General features: G+C 34.6%; 1 protein-coding gene across 2 annotated transcripts; it reads right to left on the minus strand.

The window, feature by feature from the left end:
• Positions 1 to 2345: 2345 nt before the first annotated feature.
• Positions 2346 to 10222, minus strand: PEX13 (peroxin 13). Of its 2 annotated transcripts, none has more exons than XM_086427940.1 (5): positions 10073 to 10222; positions 6160 to 6390; positions 3616 to 3911; positions 3054 to 3146; positions 2346 to 2901 (listed from the first exon to the last, which is right to left on the minus strand). In XM_086427940.1, exons 1-5 carry the CDS (start codon positions 10095 to 10097, stop codon positions 2686 to 2688), a joined length of 861 nt encoding a protein of 286 aa, XP_086284066.1. In that variant the 5' UTR covers positions 10098 to 10222; the 3' UTR covers positions 2346 to 2685. The 2 variants fall into 2 exon arrangements, with proteins under 2 accessions (XP_086284066.1, XP_086284065.1); XM_086427939.1 differs by having other exon boundaries at positions 3616 to 3941.
• Between the last annotated feature and the right edge of the window lie 5469 nt (positions 10223 to 15691).

Here is a 15691-nt window from a genome sequence, read left to right on the forward strand (position 1 = left end):
TTGGACTTAACCTTGGGCTAACCCGTGTGTTGGGTGTATGGGCCCAATACTTGGTGCGGTTCATTTAAATTTGTTGAATCATGAAGTTTATCTATGAAAATCCAAACCATATGAAGTCAATCCCAATCAATGGGATCCAATTTAGATGTGGGCCCATTTTACATTTAAAGATTTTTCGTTAATATAGAAAACGACAGGGCTGTTTAAATTATGATGCCTACAATCAAATTTATGAGATGATAAAATATGACAAAATTCATTTTAAGAATTGGTACACGTAGGAATAGACATATTGGTTATGGTCCATGTAAAAATGGACGTAGAATACTAAAGGTAAGCAACTCAGGTGCTCAACCCGATTAATAATATTCAAGTTTTGTTATATGCGAGATTAATACATGATATAATTAGGGGTGCAACTTGGTTCGGGTTGGTTCAGTTTAGAGCAAAATCAGAATCGAACCGATCAAAATCGATTTTATTATATGAAAACAAGAATCGAACCAACCCAAATCGACTTTAATTTGATTTGGTTCGGTTCGATTGTCAAAAAAGAGAGAACATTCGAATTCTACACAAAATTGATTCCCAGTTCTTCGGTTCAAACCCTATAATCACTAAAGACCAACACAATATAAAGAAGGAATTTAAAAAAAAAAAAAATCCAAATTCAAATCTGTCGCAGGTCATATATCACTGGCCACAGGTTACAAATCAGAGGTCGCAACCACCGCGAGAGAGAGGGAGATGTGCTGATGGCAGTAGGTGGCAGCGTAGGTTGTAGGTCGCACCGTCGCAGCCGCAAAGACAACGAGAGAGAGAGAGAGAGAAACGGTTGCAGCCGATGGCAACGTAGGTTGTAGTCGCAGCCGCAATCGTAGAGACAAAAGATGAAAATGGAGACGAGAGAGATGAAGAGGGTTTGTATTTTTTTTTTTTTTTAATTATATTTTTTTTTAATATATAGTATCAATTTTCAGGTTGGTTCGATTATTTATCAACCCTGAACCAAAAATCAAACAGAACTCATAGGTTCTTATTTTCTTTAATCCAAAACTGAACCGTATTCAGTTAAAACCGAGCCAACCCAATCCCAAATTCACAGATTGATTAGATTCTCGATTTGAACCGAATTAAGTTGCATCCCTAACTACAATCACAATCTCATTTTATATCGATAACAAACTACTATATTTGGGAGCGGTTCAGCAACCCTAAAGTTTACTAAACATTGTGCCAAACATTTTTCAAAACATGGGTTAGAAGCTTTGAAATGAGCTGATTTTTTGTGAGGATGATCTCTATGGTGAAGAGATCATCCTCTCCAAAAATCAGCTCATTTTAAAATTTCTAATCCTAATTTACAAATTAAAGAATCGTGGACCGTCCAATTTTTGAAAATCACTTTTGATGCGGTTACAAGTTTTGAAATAGGTTGATTTTTAGTGAGGAAGACTCCTCATCATAGAGATCATCCTCACAAAAAATCAGCTCATTCCAAAACTTCTAACCCATGTTTTGAAAAATGTTTGGCAAACTTTAAGGCTGCTGAACCCCTCCCGTTATATTTAGGCACACATTTGTTTTCTAATTGATTTCTCATATTGCCCCCGCCACATTTTTATATATATATATATATATATATTCCAAATCATCTCCCCTTCAAAAAATAATAATAATAATAATTCCTCTCCCCTCATTTCACCATTTGATTGAACATGGGAAAAATAAATACCAAAAGAAGAGAGAAGAGGCCAATTGAGAAAACTTGAGACAATTGGTTTTTTTCTTTTTTTAAGTGAGGAGTGATTTGAGATATGTCCGTAGTGTTGTTATATTTACTTATCATTGAACATTGATAAGTAAAAGGGACTAATTAACTCTGCATCTGTTAGTTTCTCATTGTTTTTTAAATTGGATACCATCAAACACTAAAGGAATCCCAATCTTACTAGAACACTAAAGGAATTTTTCTTGAAAAGAATTAGAAGCTGACCTGGATGGATGGTAAATTTTCTAATAGAAATATTTTAAGCCCAAGAGGGCATGCCTAAGGTCAAGACTCAACATTCAATGACTGGCCCTTGATATTTAAATAGAAGATCAACCCGATCAGTAACTGTGTCCAGAAATTTCGCCTTCCATAAACTTTTAGAGAGATTCTATTACCACACCAACTTTTGCTAATGCCACTCCAATTCATAAGTAAACCACCAACGAATTACCACGCATCTTGGGGTGGCAATAGAAGCTCTCAATTTTTAGTATACATAAGTAATGTTGTCCAGAAATCAAATTTACTACGCATAAGAAATACAATCCCCAAGACATAATCACGGCTCATGTTTCCTTACAATCCAACTAGAAATAGAATATAATATTCTAACTTCCAAAATACGTCCGAACAATTTTGCTTTCTACATATTTTTATTGGTATACCTCAGGGTCTAGTACAAATCAACAAACGAAAAATGAAGTAAAGAGTACCTTAATCCACAGAACAGGCACGGGCACTTCTTGCCTTGAACCTTACTCCTTATAGCTCAGACAAAGACAACACATACATAAAGAAGCTCTCCATCTTCTTTTCTTTAAATTTGTGCCTCAAGGCAGATCCAATCTACACAAACTGGATTCTCACATGATTTGTCTGATCGAATCGGTCTGGACTATTATCACATTCCTTTAGTGGCCATCACCATGCCAAACACCGTCCCAAGAACCACTCGGAGCAACCTTTGGTGGTCCCTCAATGTAGTTTTGACCACCATGAGTGTTATTTGGTCCGGGAAGGCCATCAGGGCCTGGAGGATGAACTTTCCTGGGTTTTGTTTTGATCCCCAGTATTCTCAACACAAACCTTGCAAGCTCTCCATATAACATTCCAGATCGATCAAAGAGCTGTAACAACAACAACGGGTTATGAAAGGAGTCAGTTTAGTATGTAATTTGACCAAGAGCAGTTCAAGCTTAAATCAACTTCAGACTGATTCTATAATTTCTCACAATAGTAAATGAGAAGATGTGAAGACAATAAGCGCAAGTGTGCACACCTGAAGAAGCGCAGACATGAACATGTGGAATGCTTGTGTGTTCTGGTCTACGAGAAATGAAATCCGACCAAAGAAGCTTACTACACCTTGCATCTACCATTAAAATAAATAAATAAAAATTATGAACATCTATAATAGGCATTAATTAAAAAATAAAAAATTAAAAAGAGCTGCTACTGGCACCTCAACTTTTACTTATTACACCCCAATTTCTAAAATTATTTATCACATCCCAATTAAAGATTAGAACATACTATTCAAACAATAAAAAGGTTTGGCTCAAATTATTATCTCAAATTCACAAAAATTACAACACTCGTTCAAACAATTTCAGTACTTGTTTGCCATTATGATTAGGCTCGTGTAAAATCCTAAATCCAAAAAATAGAAATCTAGCCAGAAAAAAAAAGGAGAGAATCTATTGGCATCACAACTCTTACTTTTTCTTAATCATTCACTTATTTTCTTTATTTTTAGTTAGGGTGTAATAAGTAATATTTAGGGTGCCAATAGCAGCTCTAAAAAAAAAAGGAAGGAAAAAAAAAAGATTTATGCGCCTTACCACCCGAAGGAAGGAAATCCAAAAGCCTGGTGGTGATGGAGGACCACCAAATGGATTATTTGGATCTTGATCGCCATAAGGACCCCCCATGCCCATTCCTCCATAACCACCCATAGGACCCCCAAGACCGCCATTATACATCCCCATCCCCATCCCCATCCCTCCTCCTCCATACATCCCTGAACTTCCATAAAGCCCACCATACCCTCCTCTATTCATGGTACTACCATACATCCCACCACCATAAGATCCTCCAAGTCCACCATATGATGAACCATAAGTTCCAGAGCCATAACCTGTGTTATAATTCATACCAGAGTTATACCCTGCATTGAATATGGAAATTTATAAGTTCCAAAGGAATGCTTAAAATGAGATATAAGCATGGTTTCAAAACTCAGTTTGACATCTCGTCCATGGATGTGACCGAGTTGTCTCAGACAAGATAAACCATTTAACTTGGTTTCTAAAGATTTATTTATATACATTAATTATAATTTTTTTAATAAAAAAAGGGAGATTAGAAGATGTTTAGTCATAAAATCATGTTTTATTTATATAATAAATATTTAATTTCTAAAAATAATAATTATTTTAATCAAAATCTACAAGATTCCGATTAACTCAGCCGACTTTTACTGACTCGGTCAAGATTTTCAAAATAACATCCGACACATCTCATTTATTGCACGAGATGGTGTAAACGCTAAGACACCGTGCATATCCATCTCATTGTTGAAAGATACCTTGGACAAGATTTCAAACCATGGATAGAAGTGTTGTCAATGGAGAAAAAGAATTAGGAACAATCACTGTTATGGAAGTCGATATAGTGATAAATCAACCTCGATCACAATTTCACTATTAAATCTACAAAATAATAAAAAGAACATGGAAAGATAGAGAAGACAAGGATTTTTTACATAGTACGACAAACGTGCCAATGTCCACGGGCTTAGGGAGTCGTTTCACTATAAATCTCACGGTTACACGGCCTCCTCACCTCCCCTCCGATTTTCTCCCCTTTCTCCTACCTTCTTCCTCCCCCTCTTTACAATGGCCTCAAGGCCTTTAAATAGAAAAACCCTAAAAGAGTCATAACCCTAATTAAGTTGCAATTGACCATATTACCCTTTACCCAAATTAATAATTACATAAAAAGGGGAAGAATCCTCTTAAATTGAGATTTTCCCTTAATAAGATAGAGTCATCTTCAAATGATGCCATGTGTTCGTCTTGGAATACATGTTTTGATGGTACGGATGAACGATCCAAATGAGAGACGATTTAAAGATGACTCATCCGGATCGTTCATCCGCACCATCAACACGCATCCCAATGCGAACATGTGGCATCATTTGAAGATGACTCTATCTTATTAAAAAAGAATCTCAATTTAAGAGGATTTTTCCCCTTTTTATGTAGTTATTAATTTGGGTAAAGGACAATTGTAACTTCTATTTAAAGGCCTTGAAGCCATTGTAAAAGGGGGGAGAAAGAAGGTAGGAGAAATGGGAGAAAATCGGAGGGGAGGTGAGGAGGCCGTGTAACCCTGAGATTTATAGTGAAACGACTCCCTAAGCCCGTGGGCATAGGCACGTTTGTCGTACTATGTAAAAAATCCTTGTCTTCTCTATCTTTCCATGTTTTTTTCTATTATTTTGTAGATTTAATAGTGAAATTGTGATCAAGGTTGATTTATCACTATATCGACCTCTACAACTGTCAAGGACTCTTTATTGAGAACATATACCTAATAGTCCCCTAGTAAAGAATATGGACCATTTAGTCCTACTTAATAAAGTATTAACTTATTAAGGATCTTTTTAAAATTGTTTTAAGAAAAATAACTGAAATACCCTTTTAACACCTTTACAAAGTGGTTTGATTTAAAAATATACCGAGTCAACTAAAAAACTTGACCAATGTATTTGGTTATTACTATTTATGTGAACAATAAAAATAAATATTTTTATTTATTAAAAGTTATTCATAAATTCAATATAATTTTATTTAACTCATTTAAGTTGACTTGCTAATTTTTAAATTGAATCAATTTGATGAACATTCAAGTTGAGTTTTAAAATTATGTTTTAATTATTCAAAATTATTTATATATTTTAATAAATCAAATATACATAGACAAATCAGTTTGATGATGATGATGACCATACTCATCTCCATCAACATCATCATCATCAACTATGTGAGTTAAAGATTACTAACTTCGGGAAGAGAAAACAAGGATTTTTTTTTTTCCATTTAGATCATTTTTTCTTTGTTCTATAAGAGATGATTGTAGTCAAGGGGCATGTCCTTAATCTTAAATCATAGAAGTACCTCACATAGTCTCAAATAAACATGTTTCTTTAAACCTCAAAAATTATTGAAAGGGTAATTACGGCATTTTCACTTCAAAAATCCTTTTTAGACTAATACTTCATAAAATGAGTACTAAAGAGTCCATATTTTATTAGAAGAGACTTTTTGGTACATATTGTCAAAAAATTGATCTTTGAGGTCATTGTCCCAAAGAATTATTACCTCCATGGCTGTTTCCATAGTTCTGCTCCCAAGGCCTCATGGGGACAGGCCTGGCAATAGCAGTTCTGTTTATAGAGGCATTTCTCTCGGCAGTTGAAACGATTTCTCCAGGTTTTGCAGTTCCTGAAGCCTCGACGACATCACTTGTGCTACCGGGTGATGGGGGTTTAAAAGGCGCAGGACCAGAAGAGGAGGCCACTCGTTCCCAAGGTTTTGGTGGAGGGTTAACACCTGAAAAGGTATAATTCATATTTAAAAGCAGAAGAAAGTGAACTTATAACCTCACATTCAGCAGACAAAAGAATAACAAACCTAAAGCCTTATGAGGACACTATAAACCTATTTTTTAAACCCTAAACAGAGATCATTCGACCACCCATGCCAACCAACCTCAAGAAATTAATGAAAGCCTAGCTGCCCCAGTCCACCTGACTGGGTCTCAGCACTTGAATGTGCATCGGGAATGATTAAAACCAAGCAATTTCATTTTTTTTTTTTAATTCTGTTTTTCGAAAATGTCACTGGAAAAGGTTTTAAATTCTTTTTTTTTTAAGGTTTCAATAAAAAGGTATGCAGGGAAGCACATCAATCAACAAATAACCTCTCTGGATTAACCCCACCCCATAAAACATTGTACTCAAACAAAATTTACAAGTAATTACTAGTGAGAAACATTTTCCAGAACATACAAGAGGGAAACTTAGATCAGAACAGGAGAAGAGAACACCATCTTACCTAGCTCTCCCACATGTTACAATCATGAGCCCATTTAAGTATTAAAGAAGATCCATACAAATGTAAATCAAATAGTATGATGGATCTTTAAATGGTTCCATGTTTTAATGTATCCACAAAGTAAGGAAGAATTTGGGAACAGAAGAACCAAATAGAATATTGTCAATTGTAATTTGCGTATTTGATGGATGTGGGCCATGTGGCTAATCACAATAAAATCCTAGAGAGAACAGGGGAATGATATCAGGAGTATAATCCAAACAAGTTCACAAGCAAGGATTTCTAGAAGATTCCTCAACATGACTGAGTTTGGGTCACAGTAAAATATTTTCAGAAAAATGATTGTCGTCTAAAAAAAGGAAAATGTATCTTTTTAAAGAATAAAAAGACATTGCAGAACATGTTTCACTGCGAATCAAACTGAGCCTAAAAAGAAAGTTCACCTTAACTATCATAGAACGAGTTCATAGCTGAATAAGAAGGTGATAAGATGTTTCTTTTTGAAAAGTAAAACATGTCTGTTTTACTAATTTTCCTGTACTGGAAACAATGATGTTCTTAATATAAGCAAGAAAATTAAGAAAGCATTATGTTTATTTGCTTTTCTACTTTATTTCTGTAAAAGGATAACCAGAATAAAGCACTCTATATTAAAAATATAAACTTAATAATTTTTTATGCACAAGGAGCCATAGTACATTAAGCTACCCGAACCAAGGGCTTTATTTCTTAAAAACAGTTAAGAGAAAACTCCTGGAGAATTTCAAAGGACAAACCCAAATCCCTGTCATCTATATCAATATAGATAAAGTACAACCTATTAGTAATTCTAAATAATTTAGAAATAACAAGTCAACAAAACTCTAGAAAGCCCCAAGATAAATCATTTCTAGTCACACTTCGAGTGTAGTGACTACTGATTGAGTCATGAATTGGATTGCATGGGCTGAGCAAGGGGTTCGCAGACCCAACAACTCAGGATTGGGAATAAAATCAGGAGTTGTGTAAAGGACTGGCCTGGAATTTGACTCAAAACGGTATATATGTCGAAATCCAAGAATAGTGTTCCAAGGTTATCCAAGGTTCCAAGCCCAAAATACATTATATTTCACAGGCTAGCATATCAAATGCTCAAAACCACAAAAATTATCTAATAATATATTATATACAGAATCAAACTACGTAAAAAATTCATATTAAAGGATCATAAAATAGAAATGGCAATAAGATGTATATTTTCTTTGAAAACATTCATACAGGTCCGTTTTTCCAGTAATCTTGTATTGCCATCAACGACATTACTAATACATGAAAAAGGTAAAAAGCATACTCAGCAACTTTTCCTTTCTAACTTTATCTTTGTAATGGGGTAATGCCCAAAAAGTATACCCAAGTGAGTGACAACTCTCAAATAATGACAGGACAGACTTTGAATAACATTCGAGAACTCCAAATGGAGATAAGAAGTGAGACCAAACTTCAGAAGCTAACTTGTAATGGGAAAAAAAAATGTTCCATTGAATCTTGATCATCCTTACACAGAATAAAACTCAAACCCACATTGTCCAATGTGAGAACCTTACACAGCCACCCAAATGAAAAAAAGAGGCTGGAACTCTTAGGCCCCAAATAACCATATAGGAACATGACATCTGGGGCAACTGTGTTAATGCTTGGCAGTAAGACCTGACAGAGAACTCCCCGTCCTAGCCGGCCATCCACACGCCATGGTCCTCAAACTCCAGAAGACTATGCACACTTAAAATACAACTCACAAGACGAGCAATAGAATACACCTCTGAAATCCCAAGCCATTTTGATACCGAAGAAACTCTAAACTCGGAGATTGGAAGCTGTTTCTTCAAGGATTTCACAAAACAATTATATGAATAGCACATTTAGGGATGATGATCCGCACCAATGTTTAGTATTTTCTTAACGCATAAGGATTTATGGTATGTTTAACCACCCAAAGTCCAAACTCTACACTCTAGTACTCTCTTTGAAAAAGAAAAAAAAAAAAAAAGATAAATAAATGACTCTTAAATGAAAAGAAAAATTTTGCTACCATCTATCTCTATCTCTATAAGTAGATAAGTGAAACCAACTTGCAATTTCCCAAAGTTTTGTTCTAAGCCCTCAAACCTCCAAATGGCTAGTAGTAACACATCAAAACCCTAAAATAAAGAATGTCTTCTTTTTCTTTTCTTTTTTCTTGGGGGAAATAATTAAAAAAATGAATTTGTTAAGAACCTAAACCAATACTCCAAAAGGTCTAGCCCTTTGGGAACGAATCAAATTTAAGTCATTACCACTTAGGCATGTAACAAACCACCTCCGCCACGCTCTGCAGGCGACGTCCACGATGGCTTTCACTCTGGGCAGGGCACTTCTCGGAGCTTTTCTAAGGGGGGTTTTTTTTCCATAGCCCGTAGCCCTACCAAATAGCCTTTTCTGTGACACGAACCCTGGATGTGGGGTTGGCTCTAATACCAAACGTTAAGAACCTAAACCAATACTCCAAAAGGCCTAGACCAGTTGGAACGCCTTAAGCACTTACGAACTTAACAGAATTAAGTATCGAAAAAGCACAATATTTATTCAGAAAAAAACAAGAAATTGATGTCCAATTGATCGAAAATAATCCAAGTTAGAAAGGAGTCCCTGAACCAGCAAGAGAGAAAGACCCAATTGATCGAAAATAAATGTCAAACACCACAATTTTTACAAACGATAGCACATCAAATCCACATCATTATCTAACGATATATGAAATTCCTCAAACCTTTAGAACACAGAACCCAAGCAATTGGATTACACATGATATGGATATCTATCTAGAAATATTCACAAGAAAAAAAAACGATTTTTTTTCAAAATCTTACACACATGAAATCATCAATATCACCAATCTTCAATTTCTCTAGAGATTTCAGTAAAATAAATCAACAAAACCCTAGATTCAAAGCCTAAAAACCAATCTGAGCTGAAAAACCAAGAAATTTCTCGCAACCACTCATCAAAACCCTAATCCAAACCATCTGTAGATCAAAAAAGAAAAAAACACGACAAATTCCAACAGAATCCACCAAAACTAGAAAGAAAAACATGAAATTGAAGCGCACCATCAGATCAATTAATCGAGAAAAGTAGAGAGATTGAAAGAAGACTAACAGACCTCCTTGTTGGGGTCTCGATTCCATGTAGACCACACAGACACGACATAAAAGCTGGGCACTCCTCTCCAAGCCGACGATAAATAGAGAGATACTCCCAAATCCCAATATAAAACTAAAAATAAAATAGAAATACAACCACTGTAATTATGATTTACTCATACCCCCTACACGTTTGGTAAATACTTGAGATAGCCCTCTCTATGTTTTCTAACTAATAATATGCACCCTTGACCTTGGTCCTGTTTAATATACTATTAAAATGACCTAAATACCCTTACCTTTAAAATTAAGTCATTGGTCCTTGATTTTTCATTCTCAAAACCAGTCACAAAATTTTATAAAATTCTTCAAATAAGGGATCAACAGAATAAATCTGTGAATCAAATAATTATTTTATGATTTATCAATTAATCATCAAATATGATACCATTTTTACCTTCAACTTAAAATCTTCTTCGAACTTCAAAGCTCAAAAAACAAGAGGAATTTTATAGAAGTTAGAGACGAGCAATTTTGGAAACAAATCAAAAATATGTTTTGTATAATCTCAAGAAAAAAAAAATCAAACTAATCCAATTTGGTCAAATTGAAACCCTACCTATTAATTTCCAAATCCAAACTTGCTTAAAATACTCAAAATTCAAAATCGGTCATTTTTAATCTCTTGGATAAAATATTATTTGAATCTGCGATTTTCATGAAATATAGAAGTCCGTGTCGTTGGATTGCTAATTTGATAATCCATCTGGACCCAATGAAGATTTGAAATCTTACTAAGTTAGTCATGGCAGCCTGAGTTTTTGTAATAAAATTCCAACAGATGGGTGTACCCGGCAAATCTCTCCACTAAAAAAGGTAAAATTACTTAAATAACCTCACCTCAGTTGCGACGACAGTTTGTTTTCTGATGGGTAATGATAACCACCATTCCCTGCCTATATCATTATAGGTAGAATTGAATCTAGGCCGTTGAATTCGAGGTAATAAGTCAAAAGTGGTCAAACGAATATTCTAATTCTTCTTTTCATGAGTGGGAATACCGATCGAGTGAGTTTCTATGAAGTTGTGAACTGAGATCAAAAATTAGTCAAATTAAAAAATAATGACTTTCTAACTATCAGTCTCCACTCGACGAATGCTCGGCTGACACGTCTATAATTCCGTGTCCCTGACACGTTAGTCAAGTATTTGGCCGAGTGAAGACTTTCCAAATAAAATATCAGCACTCTTAGATAAAGTATATCCTTATTTTTCACGTTTATCACGATTTTGAGAATATTTTAGACACCTCCCTACAAAGAACACCCTTGACCCTGGTCTTCTCTTATAACTAATGAAAAGTTCAATCATGATCGTGATTATTTTTCATCATCAACATCACCATCTTCAGCATCGTCGTCGTAAATATCATTGTCATCATGATCATTTTAGTTATGATGATCGTCACCATATTCAAGCATGGTTTTAAAACTTGTCTCGGATAGAGACAACTCGTCTGATTCATCTTGGTATTGTTCACCAACGAGACAGATTGACAAGTTGTCTCAAATGTGACATCTCTCTTAAAAGTCAATCGATTCTGTCATTTTTGAATGAGATAATTTGAATAAATCAAAATTGGACAAGACATCAAAACGAGTTTTAATTTTTTTTCTCAAACAAATATTGGTGATTTTGAATTCAAATATTCTTTTGTTATCAAATTCATTGCTCCTAGATCGAAGTGCTCATGTGAAATGAATTGTTAGCAGTATGATTCATATACTAATGTATTTATTAATCCAATCTTTATGATATAATGAAAATTTTTAATTGTCTTCGACAAATTTAACATTGTATTCAAGCAAATCTAAATGTCAAAATTGTCAAATACAGATGAAAACATCATGGAGACATTAGCGTCATCGATAGCTTCGTCATTTTAACCTGGAGGACAATAAAATTTTCCACAAGGTGGCGAATACCCACAATAGAAATAATGTGATATCTAGAACACGATTTGAGGACACTTAGAATCCAAGTTTCATAAACAAAAACCTAGATGGGATTCATTGCAAAGTGAGGCATTGGAGTATGTTACGAAGTGTGATTTTATGACATTGATTGTCGAATTTTAGGACGATTCCTTTTCAGATCATGGTCAAATTATATTGTCGTGGTTCTTATTCCATTGAAATATTGGGGGAAAAACAGTAAAGATTTGAGGCCAATTAATTATCTGTAGGAAGCTTCGACAAAATAATTGCAAAACTTCTAGCCTCTAGACTTCGATCACTATTGCTTCCTATATCATTTAGGGGGAATAAGGAGCCATTGTGAGAGGTAGACAAATTTTGGATTTAAGTGTAAGTAGCAAATAAATGCTTAGATTTGAATGAGAATTAGATAATTGGCTTTAGTGTATAAAGTTGATAAGGAGAATGATTATGTGAATTGGAATTTTCAGATATTATGAGAACGGGATCTGGAGATGTGTCACTTTACTCATTGTCGTCCGAACTATAAGAACATCTACAATGAACACGTTAAAGTGTATGTTTGTGTTAGACGTCAAAATCTAACAAATCCAATTCACTCTAATAGAGCCATTAACATTTGTGTTAAACATGTCAAATGTTGATGTGTTAAACTGTGACTGACATGGCCACGGCGTGTTAATGTGTTTGATTTTGAAAACACTAAGTATACATTGGAGTTCTTGAACTTGTTAAAAAGTGACTAACATTAACAATAATATGAAAAGCTAATTCCATTTGAGATGCTAAAGTCTCATCCCATCAAAAGTGTCTTCTTTGTTTGGACAACATCCCTCGATAAGATCCTTATATACCTTTGATCATCTAATCCAAAGAGGGTAAATCATTGCCAACTATTATGCTATGTGCAAGCATATATAATGTTGAAATCGAAGGTGCCAACTTAGCTAAGTTGGTAAAGGCGTGTTGAGAGTTTATCTCACGAATTAACTTTTACTTATTACACCCCAATTTCTTGAATGATTTCACCCCCAATTGAAGATTAAAACATATTCTCCAAACATTACAAAGGTTTGGCCCAAATCATAATCTCAACATTACCCCTAATTCAAACAATTTCAGTAGTTAACCATTATGATTAGGCTCATATAAAATCCAAAACTAGAAAAAAAAAATCTAGCAAAAGAAAGAGAGAGAGAGTTTTTACTGGCACCCATACTTTTTACTTTTTCTCAACTATTCACTTATTTTCTTTATTTTTATTCGAGATTCAATAATAAGTAAAAGTTGGGGTGCCAATGGAAACTCTCATAAAGACATTAAGGCAACTGCGTTTCATTAAACACAAAAGTAGAGAGAATCTCTTTAAAAAGTAATTTTGCTAATATATTACCTTGAAAATCTGAGTCAAAAGAACAGTTGCAGAGTCTGGAGGGAATCTGAAGAACTGAAACTCAAAGAGGGTTTGATGGAGAAATAGAAATATCCCAACCATTGTTTGTCAGAGAGCAGTAAATGGAGATCACAATGGGGTTTGCATGTGAGAGAGATCTTGAGTTTCAAAGTGAAGTATGTTGTTTCCAACACAGAGTTCATATCTGCTTTCATTTGGGCATTGTAGAATATGGTCAATAAAATAGATATCTGTTATTGGTACCCCAACTTTTACTTATTACACACCCCAATGTCTTAACTTATTAATCACACCCTAATTAGAGATTAAAACACACCATTCAACCATTACAAAAGGTTGTTTGATCAAGTTATTACCTCAACATTACAAAGAACTATAAGATACTCAAACTTCTTCAGCATTTGTTTACAATTAGAATTAGGCTCATATAAAATCCTAAATATAACAAATAGAAATCTAACAAAAAAAAAAAAAAAGGTGGGTGCGGCGGGGGGAGTTTCTATTGGAACCCCAACTTTTACTGTTTCTCAACCACTGACTTAATTTTTATTTTTTTAATATTGGGGCGTAATAAGTAAAAGTTGGGGTGCCAATAGCAGCTCTCATAAAACACCCTAACAACTTAAGTTATTGGAATTAACCTTTCAAGCAAGAGCAGAAAAAGATGAATACCAGGATGATCAGCTTTAGAAGCCAACTGAATGAGAATGATACCAAAAACAGCATCCATACTTTTATAGATGATCAGCCTATTTCCCATGTGGAGCTAAAAACAACAAAATGGAACGAAACATCAAATACTAAAAACTAGAAAAATAAATAAATAAAACCCAACTTGAGATTAAAAATCAATAATAATAATAATAATAAAATACCAAACGTGCGGAGTATGCAGTCACAAAAAACCATTGATATATTTGATATTTACAATATTCAATAGGGTACCAAAATGCCTTTACTCATTCTTTTCTTTTTCTTTTTTGGGAGCAGAGGGGGAGGGTTTGGGGAGAGGGTACCAAAAGACAAAATAATGACATTTTTATAAATCCAAAGTTGTGGAGGATGCTTACGACCCTATGTTGCAATATTTTTCGCTTGATGAGGTGGCATTTCAGATAATGACAACAAACGGACAAAACTGAAGCTTCGTTTTGCTTTTATATGGTGGTGGAAATAAGACCACAAGTGAATGATAAATTGAGTGATAATAGTAAAGTTAACCATCTGGGCATCTGGTGGTGCATATAACTATAACAGCAGTCCATAATTAGCTAATTTTGGCTCGAACCAAGTCGATACCAATGTTTTAAAACTCAGCTGGACTCATGACTCACAAATCAGCTAGGGTTAGTCATTAAAATTAGTAACGCAAGCACGCATGCATATATACACTAAAATTTAAAGTCATATTTACTTGTTGAGATCTCTGAGAAAAACATTAATTTAGGAACACAAACTGCTTTGGGTCAAAAGTCGTTTGATGTCCTACTGATCTTAACTTTCACAAGCTGTGTCATTCAATGCAAGTTGTGTTGTGATGAGCACGAGACATTTAAGTTAGTAATTTCTACTAAAATTGGAGGGACCTAACTAGGAAGGCTTGGGATGGCTAAAGAGGGACTCTTGATGTGAGGGAACAACTAAATACAGAGAAGAAACGTCCAAGTTACAGATTCTAAAAGAGTGAGAGGATGCTAGCACACTAAGTGTAGAAAATGACAACAAATACATATTAAGACAGAAGTTCAAAGTATAAACACAACATAGATGCACATACTCATCTGTCAAAAGGTGCAATGTACCATCTGATCTCAGGCAGAATTAGACTTGACGAACAATGTCATTCCTAAGCAGGAAAGTACATTCCTCCGACAGGAAGTCTTGCCATCTGCACTTTCTCGAAAGTTTAATGTTTTTCTTAGTTGTACTTGAGGAAGATTCAATAATTAGAAAGATGATAATTTCTTACTAGAGTTGAGATTACCTTTCCAGACAAGCCTTGGCTGTTGAAGCAGAACCGTTCTGGATCTTACCCGTCAGAAGCATAGATCAACCATAGTGACCAACGTGTTCAGACAACGTTCAAGAAGACCATGAGAATGAACCAATTGCAGGGAAGATCTTTTGTATTACTTTCCTAGAACATCCCATTTTTATTTTTATTTTTTATTTTTTATTTGTAAAAACCACTATTCCATTTGCTGAAAATTTCTAATCATAGAGAAGAA

The sequence above is a fragment of the Akebia trifoliata genome, chromosome 16 (genome assembly GCF_017979445.1).
Source record: "Akebia trifoliata isolate Shusen 1 chromosome 16, ASM1797944v1, whole genome shotgun sequence".
NCBI classification, from domain to species: domain Eukaryota; kingdom Viridiplantae; phylum Streptophyta; class Magnoliopsida; order Ranunculales; family Lardizabalaceae; genus Akebia; species Akebia trifoliata.

Excerpts from the sequence above, each read along its gene's own strand:
- PEX13 (XM_086427939.1), bottom strand. The coding sequence starts at position 10,097 with ATGGAATCGAGACCCCAACAAGGAG. Across the intron at positions 3,942-6,159 it reads CTATGGAAACAGCCATGGAG|GGTATAACTCTGGTATGAAT; the intron begins GTAATAATTCTT and ends TATTCAATGCAG. Across the intron at positions 3,147-3,615 it reads GGATTTCCTTCCTTCGGGTG|ATGCAAGGTGTAGTAAGCTT; the intron begins GTAAGGCGCATA and ends TTTTAATGGTAG.